The sequence below is a fragment of the Sander vitreus genome, chromosome 9 (genome assembly GCF_031162955.1).
Source record: "Sander vitreus isolate 19-12246 chromosome 9, sanVit1, whole genome shotgun sequence".
NCBI lineage: Eukaryota > Metazoa > Chordata > Actinopteri > Perciformes > Percidae > Sander > Sander vitreus.
In genome coordinates, this window is record NC_135863.1 from 32847899 (window position 1) to 32861828 (window position 13930).

Below are 13930 nucleotides of genomic sequence, written 5' to 3' on the forward strand. Positions count from 1 at the left end.
ACATCAGAAGCAGCTTGCAATTTAAACCACTAGGTCACTCTAATAATAGGTAATCCCCCATCATGCCTCTGTAAGAGATGCTCTGAAGCCTGGCCTTTCTGTACATCCCCTTTTCATTCTGTGTAACCCCATGACCATTAGGTGACCTATGTAATGTTGAAATACAAAATACTAATGTTGCTGAACTTGTGGAGTAGGTGGTGTATAATAAAGGCTCTATTAAAAGAGCACATGGATATTAAATAGCATACAGTGTAGCCTACATAAGAGGAAATAGCCCACTGACATGATAAAAAAAACACTGCTAGATAGAGGTAAGTTGCTTGAAGCCTTGTGAACATAGCCTCCTAACAACAGCTGGTCCTGTCAGTCAGTTAGTTTTAAATTCATTTGAAGAAATGAATCCTCTTTATTCATCCACAAGGCTTCCTAACTCCCAGCAGTACTGATTGCAGTGGACCCCACTGGGAAAATACAGTATATAACTTGAAAAAGGCAGTGGAGCAGTCCATTAAATCAGTGTGAAACCAGCACACATGCTAGCACAAAGCATGACTGGATTAACCACAGGGGCCCCTGGGCTGTTGAAGGCCCTGGGTTCGATCCACTGATAATATAAAAATATTGATTAGTGCAGCTTTTAAGTCTTAGGGGTCATAGAAATATAAATAGTGCTCTGTTTCCCTTTTACCCCCCCCCCCCTCCAGCTGTGGCCCTGTGGTATCAATCCACCTATGACCCCACTAACAAGGCCACATTATCCAAATGGGTATTTCATCAAGCCTACTTTTCTTGAAAAAGGCTGAACTTTTGACATCTAAGCACAGCTCATGTGAGTTTCCTGTTTTGAAGCGGACCAAGCACTGAACAGCAAATGCATCAAAGTCTCAGCACATTGCCCCCTGGTCTTTCCTTTTTGGAAACAAATCATTAAAACTATTGCCAACTGGTTAGCCACACCATTGCCAGAGTCTCCCCAGCTGTGTCTACTTGGAGATAGGTCCCTTTTGCCACCAGAGATTTCTAAAGCGGAGTCCGCTCTGACACTAGCTGGGTTTATCACTGCAGTACGAATCATTCTTAAGGTAGTTACACACCAACCAGACGGCCGATCGTCGGCAGAAAAGGCACAGAACACACTGAAGAGAGGCCAACTTGAGCATTCGCTCTGTGCGTGCGCGAAACGTAATACGTTTCCATAGCAGCAGGCGGCGCTGCTTGGACGAATGCGTCACATGGTTCTTTTTTCTCCGGAAATTCAAAGCCAGACTGTCATGGCGGCTTGTTCAGAATACGATCTCATATTGTACTAAAATAGTTCACCGAAACGTGTTTCTGAAAACATTTTAAGAGAGAAATAGGCCGTGCAGTTGCTGAATCTGTCTTCATTTCAGATCAACAAAGGTCAGTTTAAAAGATTTTCCTCATCCGCTCGCCATTTCCGGGTGAGTCCCGACTGCCCTGTCTCCGACTGAGCATGTCAGGTCGGCCCAAATGAAGGCAGACAGCTCCTCCGACGGACATCGGCACGGAACACACCGAACAGACTCGAGTCACCGACCTCGTCAGACTGTCCGACGGCCGATAATCAGCTCTGTGTCAGCACCTTTAGACACTGGAAAAGCCAAGTAAGGCCTAGTTTTACAGACAGGCTGAAGTTAATGACAGACACAGCCTCATTTGAAGATCTTATTGCAAGACTGAATGATGGAAGGGGTAAATTCTACCAGGTCTGATCTCATTTCCTGCATTTTATTCAATTTGAACTGACTAGAGCATCATAATTAATATTATTATCAAGCCTAATTCGATCTCAGCCACCGCCCCATCTTATTTTTTTGTTTTCCTATTTTACTTATTATTTATGTGTAGGCCTATGTGTTTTAATTGTGAATTGTTGTTGTTTTTATGTCTTTCGTGCCCAGATTGCTGAATAGTGTGTGTTTAGTGCTGTTACATGTTGTTAAATGTGGTGTGTTTCTCACATGGAAAAACAATAAAAACTTTGATTATATAAAAATAAAATAAAAAAGTCTCAGAACAATGATTTAGCAGCTTGAAATCGGCCGACTTGGAGGCTGTGATTTGGTCTCCTCCACAAGGGCAGCGCAGTCTCCGGAGCGGCTTCCTCGACTTTTCACATCGTGCAGTGTACCTTTAAAAGGTTGAACTCGCCAGTATACGGTCTACGAACACTGGATTGTATTCCCAGTCGGCTCAGCTGTTTGTAGACTACCTTCCAGCAGTGACATGGCATAGAGGCGGTGTACTGTCAGCAGCAGCAGCAACAGCAGCAGCATCCTGCACCATGGACGCTCTCCGACAACCGAAGCGGAGCGGAGCCTTCGCCGCACTGGACACCATGATGCCCGTTTGGATATTACTGAGCGCGGTGTCAGGACTGAAGGCGGAGGATGGCGGAATGGAAGAGCTTACCACCGAGAAGGAGGCTGAGGAAAGTCACCGACAGGACAGTGTTAATTTGCTGACATTCATTTTACTGCTGACCTTAACGATTCTCACCATATGGCTCTTTAAGCACAGACGGGTCCGTTTTCTTCACGAAACCGGACTGGCAATGATTTACGGTGAGGCTCATATGTTGAATACACAAACACGTACACTCTCTCCTTCACAACTAGCCTACCGCCACGACCTCCTTCCCGCAGGCTTTGCATGATTAGTCAGTCTCCCTGGTGGGTGTGCGGCGAGCAGATAAAGCCTAGCTGAAGATTCAGAGATGGTTTAAAGCTGAACAGATGCACTGTGGCGCCTCCGCATTTCCACCAGCTCACATAGCTCCTAATTGGCTGGGCCAGTGCTAATTTCTAGAAGGTGCTGTCTGTCGGTTGCTCAGCCTCGTCTTTTCTTCACTAGGCTGGCTACTGCATGTGCAGCTTTATCCTTGACTGACTGGGAATCCGTAGGCTAATACATTAGATTACAGCGAATACTAGACCTACAGCCTATTGGTTTATCTCCTATGATATCAATAAGATATAAAATATCTTATGCAGTTGTTGTTGTTAGGGTATCCTCTTGAAATGCTTAATACAACCACTATGTTTTTTTAATTTAAAATATTTGATACATCTTCAAGCTTTCAAAGCAATTAACAGGACAATGGGGGAAAGAGGGTACACATGATATGAAAGAAAAATATATAAAAGACATGTTTTGCATATGTACTCACTCTCCATTCAATACAATACTACTGTATATCTAACCAACATCATCATGCATTTAAAAAGAAAGGGTTTCCTTGGTCTTTGGTTGTAAAAGGCTACACAATTAAAGGTAACAAAAGTTTATCACATTCATCAGTCTACTTTATTGATCCCCGGTGGGGGGGATTCAGTAATCATAGTCATCATCTGATGTCTGCATGTAGGCCTATTTCTGTGCCAGTGAGTTTTTTGTTTATTCCTATCATTCATCCACATGAGTGCAGAATGTTCACTGAATAGACCACAATGCTACATAGCCCAAGCAGTGGTCAGTATACTTAACTAGCAGCAGAAGGGTGGCACATACAAAGAAAAACAAAGTCTGTCTTTTATCATCTGACTACATGATGCAATAACATGACCAGAGTCAGCGATTACTGTCACAATGTGTGCCGGGTAATGCTGAACTGAACTATTTCAGTAATAATGTCTCAGAACCTCAACTGTATTTATTTTTTTCATCATAGTTTATCAGAATGATCTCAGTCAGTCAGTGCTACAAATGTCACTTATTAACCACAGATGTCACATTAAGAAGATAGACTTTGATTTGTTTTTTGATGCTTAAAAAGAAAATATGTGTTATACACATTAATACACATGTGGAATTAGTATATTAAACGTATATCATTATCTGTGTTGAGTGGTTAAAACTCCCATCCTTTTAGAAATATTATTTTGGTTAACTCAGTTTGATATGATTAAGTTAAAATGTACATCATGTTAGAGCACACTGTGTTTTTTGGACAATCACTGGTATAAAAGTGCTGCCAAGTGGAAACCTTGTCCCAATATTGATTTGCTATATAAAGAGCAAAGGCTACAGGAAACCTTGTGTTTGCAGTTGGTATATTCAGTTGGTTGTTGGGGCATGGCAATCAAGACAAATCAGTGATTCAGAATACGTTGAGATATGTTTTTGGTGTCCATTTAAAGGATGAACATGCAGGACAGGCATCTTATCAAATGCTCATTTACCTTTTTATGTAGTCTCGCTTTGCCAGACCCTCCTCCAAAGCGCGCTGGAGGAGAAAAGCTGCAGTGCCACTGCCAAATATGCTAAGAAGGATCTTGTTTTGGTGGAACATGTGTACGTTCAAAAGTAGTTTTAGTCGTGCAACAGAAAACTCAGATTGGACAGATAGTCTAGCTAGCTGTCTGGATTTACCCTGCAGAGATCTGAGGAGCAGTTAACCATAGTCCTCACAAATCCACTGGAGGTTAGAACGCCAACACAGAGACAGAGGAAGGGGACGGATATCCGGCCTAAATGAGGGACATCGGGCAGATTTTCCAGCGGCAATGGAGCTATCCCGGAAGTGGAACATCAAGGATATAATAATAATAATAATAATAATAATAATAATAATAATAATAATAATAAAAAATAATAATAATAACTTTTATTTATATAGCGCCTTTCAAGAAACCCAAGGACACTTTACAGAATTACTGTGGCTAAGCTAAAGGAGGTTGTAGGCTGTGGTGAACAGGTGGTGTTTCAGGAGTTTTTTTAAAATGTCCAGGGATGTAGCATTTTGGATATCTGCAGGGAGGGTGTTCCAGAGGGATGGGGCTGCAATACTAAAGGCTCTGTCTCCGAAGGTGCAGAGTCTGGTGTGGGGAATGGAGAGCAAGCCAGCGTCTGTGGACCGCAGGTTTTGGGGAGGATGGAGGAGGTTGGAGAGGTACTGTAGGGCCAGGGCATGGAGGGATTTGTAGGTGAGAAGGAGGATTTTGTGATGCGGGACTTAATTGGGAGCCAGTGACGGTGGATGAGGGTTGGGGTGATGTGCTGCCAGGTCTTGGTGTGGGTGAGGACCCTAGAGTTTTGGACATACTGGAGCCTGTCTAGGGTTTTGCTGGGGACCCATGACAGGACTCCATTGCAGTAGTCCAAACGGGAGGTAATAAAAGCATGAATGAGGGTTTCTGCCACGGAGTCAGAGAGTGATGGTAGAGTCTGGAGATGTTTTTGAGATGAAAAAGGCTGATTTGGTGATAGATTTGATGTGAGTATGGAAAGAGAGGGTGGAGTCCAGGATTACACCAAGGTTGCGGCCCTCAGAGGATGGGCACCCATCAACATCCACGATGAGATCTCTTACCTAGACTACCTTTTATGGTACTTCCTAGTTTAAATAATAAATACAAACCTCCCACTATAGCAGCTGGAAAGAACCCAAACTTTGTGAAGTATTTTTAGGAGGAAATTGAGACTGGCGGTTTAATTTTCAAGAATCGGTCAACGTCAACCCTATTTTTGTGTTTCTGTGTCTGTATATGTGTCTGTGGGTTAGGTCGAAGCCAGAGTGTGATGTATGAGGTTAAGCTCCTCTGGTAGGAAGTGAGCGCAGTGCTGGCAGAGGATGTATGTCCTCTAACTGCCTGCCTTGTTCCTTTCTTCCTGGCTTTAGCTCTCCCCACAAGCTTCTGCTTACCATCTCCCCATTTTTCGTCCTCTGCTCTGCTGCTCTCTGTGTGTCACTGCCTGATCCCGGGGGCTTGTAAAGCAGGCGCACCTGGGAAATGATCTAACGTTGAGCAATTGGCTGGATGAGTTTTATTTTGGTGGCGTTTGGGTCATTTTAGGTAGGGCTGCTCAATTATGCAAATAATCATAATCACACTCATTTTAAACCGTGAAAAAGCTGTTTAAAACAGTGAAACTGTTAAATCAACAGTGAAAACACCTTGAACTCTGACATTTCCCTTAATACTGCTTAAATGGAATCTAATCTAATCTTACCTGTTTAACTTTTTGAATTCCCCTTCAGAACATAACACAAAATAAGAGTTTACATGCAAAACAAAATGTGCAAAATAATCGTTTTTCTTGATTACATTGTTTTTGTGATCGTTAGGAGCCAGAATCGCGATCAAAATTTCATTAATAGCACACTTCTTATTTTAGGTTATTTATCACTTGCATGAGCTGAGGCTATACCTATGACAACATGTCTAAAGCCATACATTTTACGAATTTCTTTTGTCTCACTTAAGATTCTCTCCTCTGATTCCCTAAGGTTTGCTGGTAGGTGTGATTCTGCGATATGGCATCCCTGCCACCAGCTACCACAACAAGACACCCCCGAGCTGCTTGCTGAAGGAAGGACCTGTCAGCACCCTACTGCTTAATGTCAGCGGCAAGTTTTTTGAGTACACCCTCAAAGGCGAAATCAACTCCAGAGAGATTCACAATGTGGAGCAGAATGATATGCTGCGCAAGGTAAAAGTTAGAAAGAAACTGTCATTCCTCAGTCCTGATTTAGACAGATTTACCCTGTTAACTCGTTTGATTTCTCATCTTTTCCAGGTGACATTTGACCCTGAAGTATTCTTCAACATATTGCTGCCTCCAATTATTTTCCACGCTGGGTACAGTCTAAAGAAGGTGAGGTGCGGCATGTCAAATTCAGGATTTGTGAGGCTGAATTTGTATGATCCACAGTAACAAGAGATGATGCTGTTGTTGTTGTGGGCCAGGTGGGCATATCTGCTAACCATAAACTGCTGTCTCATTGGATAGATGGTAAACTAAGAATAAACCTCATTGCCCACACAGAGAGCGTTCAGTGGTTACTGAACATAAGTGGCTCTATTGAGGGGAAGTCCAGAGCAGATGTCTTTCATTTCCTCTCTGGCTTTTGTACTGGCAAATAAAAAACGGCTGACGCTGACAACGTGAGCAGCTTCTGCTTTCGATTGTTAAAGTGCAACAGCTTTGTTGTAATTGGGGAATTCTTGGGATGGCTTTGTGAATTTTTAATTCATCACCATGTTTACAGTGTGTGAACTACAGCAGGTGGTACTTTTTTATGTATGAGAATTGTGGGTTGTACTGTAGCTCGCTAGTACAGGTGCTTTAGTGCCCCGATCATTGAAATAATAGAGTGAAATGTGTTTGCATCTGCTGGTGACATCTGATCTATGTTGTTATAGTGAGGGCGTTCACGAAGAAAAAATCATCTCTAGGAAATTGATCTTAATGCCTTAATTCAAAAAATGAGGATAAATCCAATCTTTAAGGACACCAATTTTCTTTGTGAATAAATAATGTATCGTAATTAAATAAATAAATGTTCTTCCTTAAAATACAGGGGGCATAAGTAAGCACACCCCTATGTTAAATTCCCATAGAGGCAAGCAGATTTTTATTTTTAAAGGCTAGTTATTTCATGGATCCAGGATACTGGTTGGTGATTTTATGGAAAGTACCCCATGAAAGTACCCCATAATAAAGGGAAGATTCCAGATTGGCTCATCTGAGCTTTCATTTTCTCAATGGCAGAGCAGGATACCCAGGGCTCGGTTTACACCTATCACCATTTCTAGCCACTGGGGGACCATAGGCAGGCTGGGGGAACTCATATTAAAGGTTAAAAAACCTCATAAAGTGAAATTGTTATGCCATGGGACCTTTAATGCCATTATAGATTAATCTATTCATATTAGTACTACCTGAGTATTGTTGCTGAACATGTCCATCCCTTTATAGTCTATATCCTTGACGTTCCACTTCCAGGATTGCTCCGGTGCTGCAGGAAATTCCGCCGGATGCATGTATTTTCTGTTTCCTTCCGCTTTCTTTGTGTTGGAATTTTTAATTTGTTGGATTTGTGAGGACTATGGTTAACTGTTCCTCAGATCTCTGCAGGGTAAAGCCAAACAGCTAGCTAGACTATCTGTCCAATCTGAGTTTTCTGTTGCACAACTATTTTGCAGTGGCTCTGTGCGGAGTTCAGCGCCGTCCATGACGATTCTGATTTAGCCATTAAATCAGAGCATGTTTTCCTCCCATCCCCGAATGCTATGTGGAGTAGCCGGACCCTCCTTCAATGCGCTTTGGAGGAGGGTCTGGCAAAGCTGTTCACGGCTGCACCACAGCCACCCTCAAGGTCATAAACAACATCACAGTCGCCATTGACAAAAAGCATTACTGTGCAGCCGTTTACATTGATCTGTCCAAGGCATCATATTCTCATCAACAGACTCAACAATCTACTTTTCTGATAGGGTCCAGTGCGTTAAATCTGAGGGCCTGTTGTCTGGACCTATGGCTGTCTTCATGAGGGTGCCACAAGGTTCGATTCTCGGGCCGACACTTTTTTCCCTTTACATCAAATGACGTAGCTCTTGCTGCTGGGCCCTCACAAATCCACCTCTATGCAGACGACACCATCCTGTACACATCCGGCCCCTCATTAGATAATGTGCTATCAAATCTTCAGGAGAGCTTCTACGCTATACAGCACTCCGTCCGAAACCTCCAATTACTTCTAAACTCCGGCAAAACCAAGTTCATGCTTTTCAATCAATCACTGCCTACCCCAGCCCATCCGATCAGCCTCACCACGCTCAATGGACTGGAATTAGAAAATGTGACATAGTACAAATACCTAGGTGTCTGGTTAGACAGCTCCCTCTCCTTCCAGCAACACATAAAACACCTTCAATCTAAAGTTAAGTCCAGGATTGATTTTCTATTCCGCAACAGGACCTCCTCACGCTGCCAAACTCACTTTGGTGAAAATGCCAATCTTACCAATTCTCAATTTCAGTGATGTTATTTACAGAACTGCCTCAAACTCTCTCCTGAAAACATTGGATGTTCTCTATCACAGTGCCATACATTTTGTGACCAGAGCCCCTTATAACACCCACCACTGCAAACTCCATGCTTTAATTGGCTGGCCCTCGTTACACACTCGACGCCTAACCCACTGGTACCAACTCATTTACAAGTCCGTGCTAGGCAAAGCCCCGCTGTACCTACGCTCACTGGTCACTATAGCTTCACCCACCCGCAGCCTTCGCTCAAACAGTTACATCTCCTTGGTCACTCCAAAAACCCACACCTCCTTTGGCCGCCACTCCTTCCAGTTCTCAGCTGCAAATAACTGGAATGAACTACAAAAAACCCTGAAACTCAAAACTCTTATCCCACTAACTGCCTTCAAAGCACGTCTGCCTGTGCTCCTGTCCGATCACTGTACGTGCTAACTGTTCCCCGTCTTTCTTCCACTGTTTTTGCACACCCTTACTCCATTATCTCTGTCATGCCCCATTGAATAGTTGCACAGATGCACATCCACACCTGCATTGCTATCATATTTGTTACGCTATTTTGCACTATTCACCTGCTAGTATGCTCAACTGTTATTTCTTCCCACCTTTGTTGTCGCACAATTTTTGCACATCTACTGATCTACTTCGCTATCTAGTCCACAATCTGCACTAACTGTATATTGACTCTTTACTACATTTCAGCATTTATATAGTCTGTCTATTCTTTTATACTGTGTTATTACTGATATACATTACTACCTAGACCACCATTTGCACTAACTGTATATTGTCTCTTCTCTACATTCAGCATTTATATAGACTGATTACTGCTTACTGTGTTATTACTGATCTACATCACTTAATAGACCACAACCTGCACTAACTGTATATTGACTCTTCACTACACCTCAGCATTTATCTAGACTGTCTATTCATATACATTGTGTTATAACTGATTTACTTCACTAACTAGACCACTAGTCTAGAGTCCACTACTCTTTACACCATCAACTCTTTACACCATCTCAGCAGTGATATAGACTCTCTGTTCATGTATATTGCATATCCATCGACTTACTTACACCTCACTACATGCCGGCATTTGTAATGCCCACTTATTCTGCACTTTATGTAGCATATTGTATTCTGTATTCTTGTACTTCTTGCCTACGCTTTTCTTGGCCAGGTCGCCGTTGCAAATGAGAACCTGTTCTTAATGGCCTACCTGGTTAAATAAAGGTTAAATAAAAAATAAATAAAAGAAAAGAAAAAAGAGAGACTAATCTCTTTATGACCACAGTGTACCCAACTTCTAAAGGCTACTTCCAGCAGAAATATGCCAAAATTCTAAAATCATCTCCAACCGGTTTCTTGAACGTGACAAAGAGTTCACTGAACTCAAATGGCCTCCACAGTCACCAGATCTCAATCCAGTAGACCACCTTTGAGATGTGGTGGAGCGGGAAATTTGCATCATAGATGCGCAGCTGACAAATCTGCTGCAACTGCGTGATGCTATCATGTAAATATGGACCAAAGTCTTTGAGCAATGTTTCCTGCAACTTTTTGATTCTATGCCATGAAGAATTAAAGCAGTTCTGAAGGCAAAAGGGGTTCCAACCCGGTACTAGCAATAAAGTGGCCGATGAGTTTATATGTACCATAGGGCTGCATCAAATGATTAATGCCATTACAAATGAATGAATCTATTAGTACCTTAAAATATACCAAAATACGGAAAATGCCAAAGATGACATCACATGGTTTGTTTTGTCCGACCAACAGTCTCAAAAACAAAGGAGTTCAATTTCCAGTGATCTAGAATCTTTCTGTGACAGTTTATACTGCAAAAGTATATATTGACAGGGTTTTTTGTTTTTCTAGGGAAATTGTGTTTCGAGAAGGAATTTGCTGAGTCAAATAACTGGCTCCAGGAAAGAGGAAGCCTAGGAAAAGAAGGCCTGTTTTTTTTTAATCATCTGTTGCAGGGGGAGTTAATTTTGAGCACAGTGGTAACAGCTTTAGAGAGAGAAAGTTGCAGAGCATGGCTCCGTTTGTGTGCCTTTTTGGTAGTAAACGTGTGGATTTAGTTAATCATCTGCTTTAGATCAGTGTAGCAAAACACACCGGGTTGCAACTGATGTGCAAATTTTGGCATAATTAGCTGTGTGTCATCTAACCGTGCTGCCACAGGCAGGGAGCTGTCATGTAAATCCTGAACATAAATACACACTATTGATTCTTCCTCTCTGTCCTAACTAAGTCAAACAGCTGAACATGTTTTTGTGTTTCTAGCCTTGTTTGATGGGGAGTTACCGTTGCTGACCTGAAGCGTTTGTTGAATCCTTAAGTGTTGAAAGACATTTGTCTTGTATAAGGAAAGTTAAATAAATTGAGTGTGTAATACTTTTGTAATACTAACTTTGTACATGTTTTTGTTAAACTTTCCTTATCTTATTCTCCTTGTTTCCTTTTTCCAGAGACACTTCTTCAGGAATCTGGGCTCCATCATAACCTATGCGTTTCTTGGGACTGCCATCTCATGTTTTGTTATTGGGTGAGTTTTATGAGATGTCAGGGACTTAATGATCAAATCCTGCTGGAGCTGTAACAATTCAAAATGTTGCTGCACAATTAAGTGTCTCAGAAATAATTGTGATTAACGATATCAGTGTCTTTTTCAGTCAAATAAAAAAAAATATATATATTATTTATTTATTACTTTTTTAAACAAATTAAAGTTTCAAATGGATTCCAGGATACATCTTTTGGTCCTATCACTGTTATGTGACCCAGATAATGTAGTAACACAAATACACAGCCTAATGAAGTAAACATATGGGGTCAAGGGCCAACAACTAACCATTAAAATAATCCTAAAAATATATAGTCCAACCAATATTCACTTATATAATTACAATTTGGCATATCTAAGCAAAAGCAACAATTACCAGTCATACCCCTTAAGACCTTAGCTAATGTTAGCAATTAATTGAATTAATTACATATTAAATAAATATGTAAAAAAAATTGACAATTATGTTATAATTGTTACAGGCCTAAATCCTGCTGTTATTAACTGTTGTTTGATCCATAATGTTCTCCTCTCACCTGGACTTTGGTCTTCAGGAATCTGATGTACGGTGTGGTCAAACTGATGCAAGTGGTCGGACAGCTAACTGACAAGTTCTACTACACCGACTGCCTTTTCTTTGGTGCCATCATCTCGGCCACAGATCCAGGTACGACACATGCCACCACTCAGCCACCGTTTTGTGTTGTTGCAGTTTATGGCTGTATATATATAAATTAGGGCTGCTCAATTATGGAAAAAAATCCTAATCACAATTATTTTGGCCAATATTGAAATCACATTATTTAACAAGATTACTCATTGACTTTTGGAAAGATGTTGCATTTATTGAACTTAAAAAAACAGTTAAACAAATCAAAAGTAAAAAAATCTTTTACCATTTGAACTATTTTAATTCCCCTTAAAATAAATAATATAAAAACAATATTCAGGCTACCTGGGTAGCTCACCTGGTAGAGCGCGCCCCCATATACAGAGGCTCAGTCCTAACCGCAGCAGCCACGGGTTTGGTTCCGACCTTTGCTGCATGTCATCCCACTTCTCTCTCTCTCCCCTTTCATGTCTAAGATTATTTTATTTTTTGGGCATTTTTTAGGCCTTTATTTCTGACGGGACAGCTTTAGACATGAAAGGGGATAGAGAGAAAGAAGGGGGATGACATGCAGCAAAGGTCGTAACCAAACCTGCGACCGCTGCCTCGAGGACTGATCTGCATGCTCTACCAGGTGAGCCACACAGGCGCCCTCCCCTTTCATGTCTAAGCTGTCCTGAGTGAGTTTAGCTTTTGGGACGGGCGGAAGTGTGCCTCATTCAACACAACACAAAATAAGAATTTAATTTTAATGGCTTTAATGCCTTTTAATTGATAGGACAGCTGTAGACAGCAAAGAGGGAACAGAGAGGGGGGAGGACATGCAGCAAAGGGCCACAGGTTGGAATCAAACCCAGGCCCCCCCAAAAAAATAAGAGTTTACTTGCAAAACGTAATGTGCAAAATAATGGTTTTTCATGATTACATTGTTTTTGTGATCATTAGGGGCCGAAATCGCTATTTAAATTAGATTAATTGCACAGCCCTGGTATTAACTAAGATGATGTCTGAATGCTTTTCCCATCATTCATCGCTGTGTGTAGTGACGGTGTTGGCCATCTTCAATGAGCTCCACGCAGATGGGGATCTGTACGCTCTGCTGTTTGGAGAAAGTGTTATGAATGACGCAGTGGCCATTGTGCTTTCCTCGTAAGTCAAATTTCTGCCTTATCAAACCTACGTCTGGGAAACTAAACATTTTTCCTCCTTCTACGCCAGGTAAAGGTCTCTCCCTGCATGGTTTCTTAACTCCTTTTCCCTTCTGATGTTGAAATTCAACACTGAAGTGTGAGACAGAGCAGCACCGCTTTGCATCACTGATCCTTTGTGACAGACAGACAGCACTCTGCCTCCCTCTACTGGAAGATTACAAATCACCTAATATTAGTTTTTTTTTAGGAACAATTGGATTCCATGTTGGTAGAAATGTAAACAAATTGGCATATAAATTATTTTCCAAAAAAGAGCCAAAATGTGTGAATCAATTCAAGACATTGTTGGAAAATTGGTATATTCATGACAAGTACTGAAAATACCTGCCACACCATGTCTTTTTGTTTTTGTATTTCAGGTCTATTGTGGCCTACCAGCCCAGTGGAGCAAACACACACATGTTTGATGCCTCAGCCTTCTTCAAGTCAGTGGGGGTTTTCCTGGGTATTTTCAGCGGCTCCTTTGTGATGGGTGCAGCCACAGGCGTCGTCACCGCTCTCATATCCTTCTCTGATACTTACTTTGAAGTAATAATACATATAGAAAGTCTAGATTGATTCAAGTTTCGTGCAACAACAGGTGTGTTTATAGCAGTGGTTCTCAAGCTTTTTTCAATAATGTTCCCCCTTTGAACACTTTTTTAAGCCATGTACCCCCTAACCAGTGCAAATAATTTTTGGTAGGAAAAAAAAGTCTATATAAAGAGGAAGAATACAGCGATAGATTTACTAAACACCA

The 13930-nt window shown here is 41.5% G+C and overlaps 1 protein-coding gene across 2 annotated transcripts in view; it reads left to right on the top strand.

Annotated features, from left to right (window-relative positions):
• The first annotated feature begins 2199 nt into the window (after positions 1-2199).
• slc9a7 (solute carrier family 9 member 7) overlaps positions 2200-13930 on the top strand; it is a 31723-nt gene continuing 19992 nt past the window's right edge. The window contains exons 1-7 of one of the 2 annotated variants that reach the window (XM_078259822.1): positions 2200-2588; positions 6254-6456; positions 6544-6621; positions 11276-11352; positions 11925-12037; positions 13024-13129; positions 13551-13692. In XM_078259822.1, coding sequence (XP_078115948.1) covers positions 2309-2588; positions 6254-6456; positions 6544-6621; positions 11276-11352; positions 11925-12037; positions 13024-13129; positions 13551-13692 — 999 coding nt within the window. In that variant the 5' untranslated portion in view covers positions 2200-2308. The remainder of the gene's footprint in view (positions 2589-6253; positions 6457-6543; positions 6622-11275; positions 11353-11924; positions 12038-13023; positions 13130-13550; positions 13693-13930) is intronic. The other variant, XM_078259823.1, reaches the window with a different exon arrangement.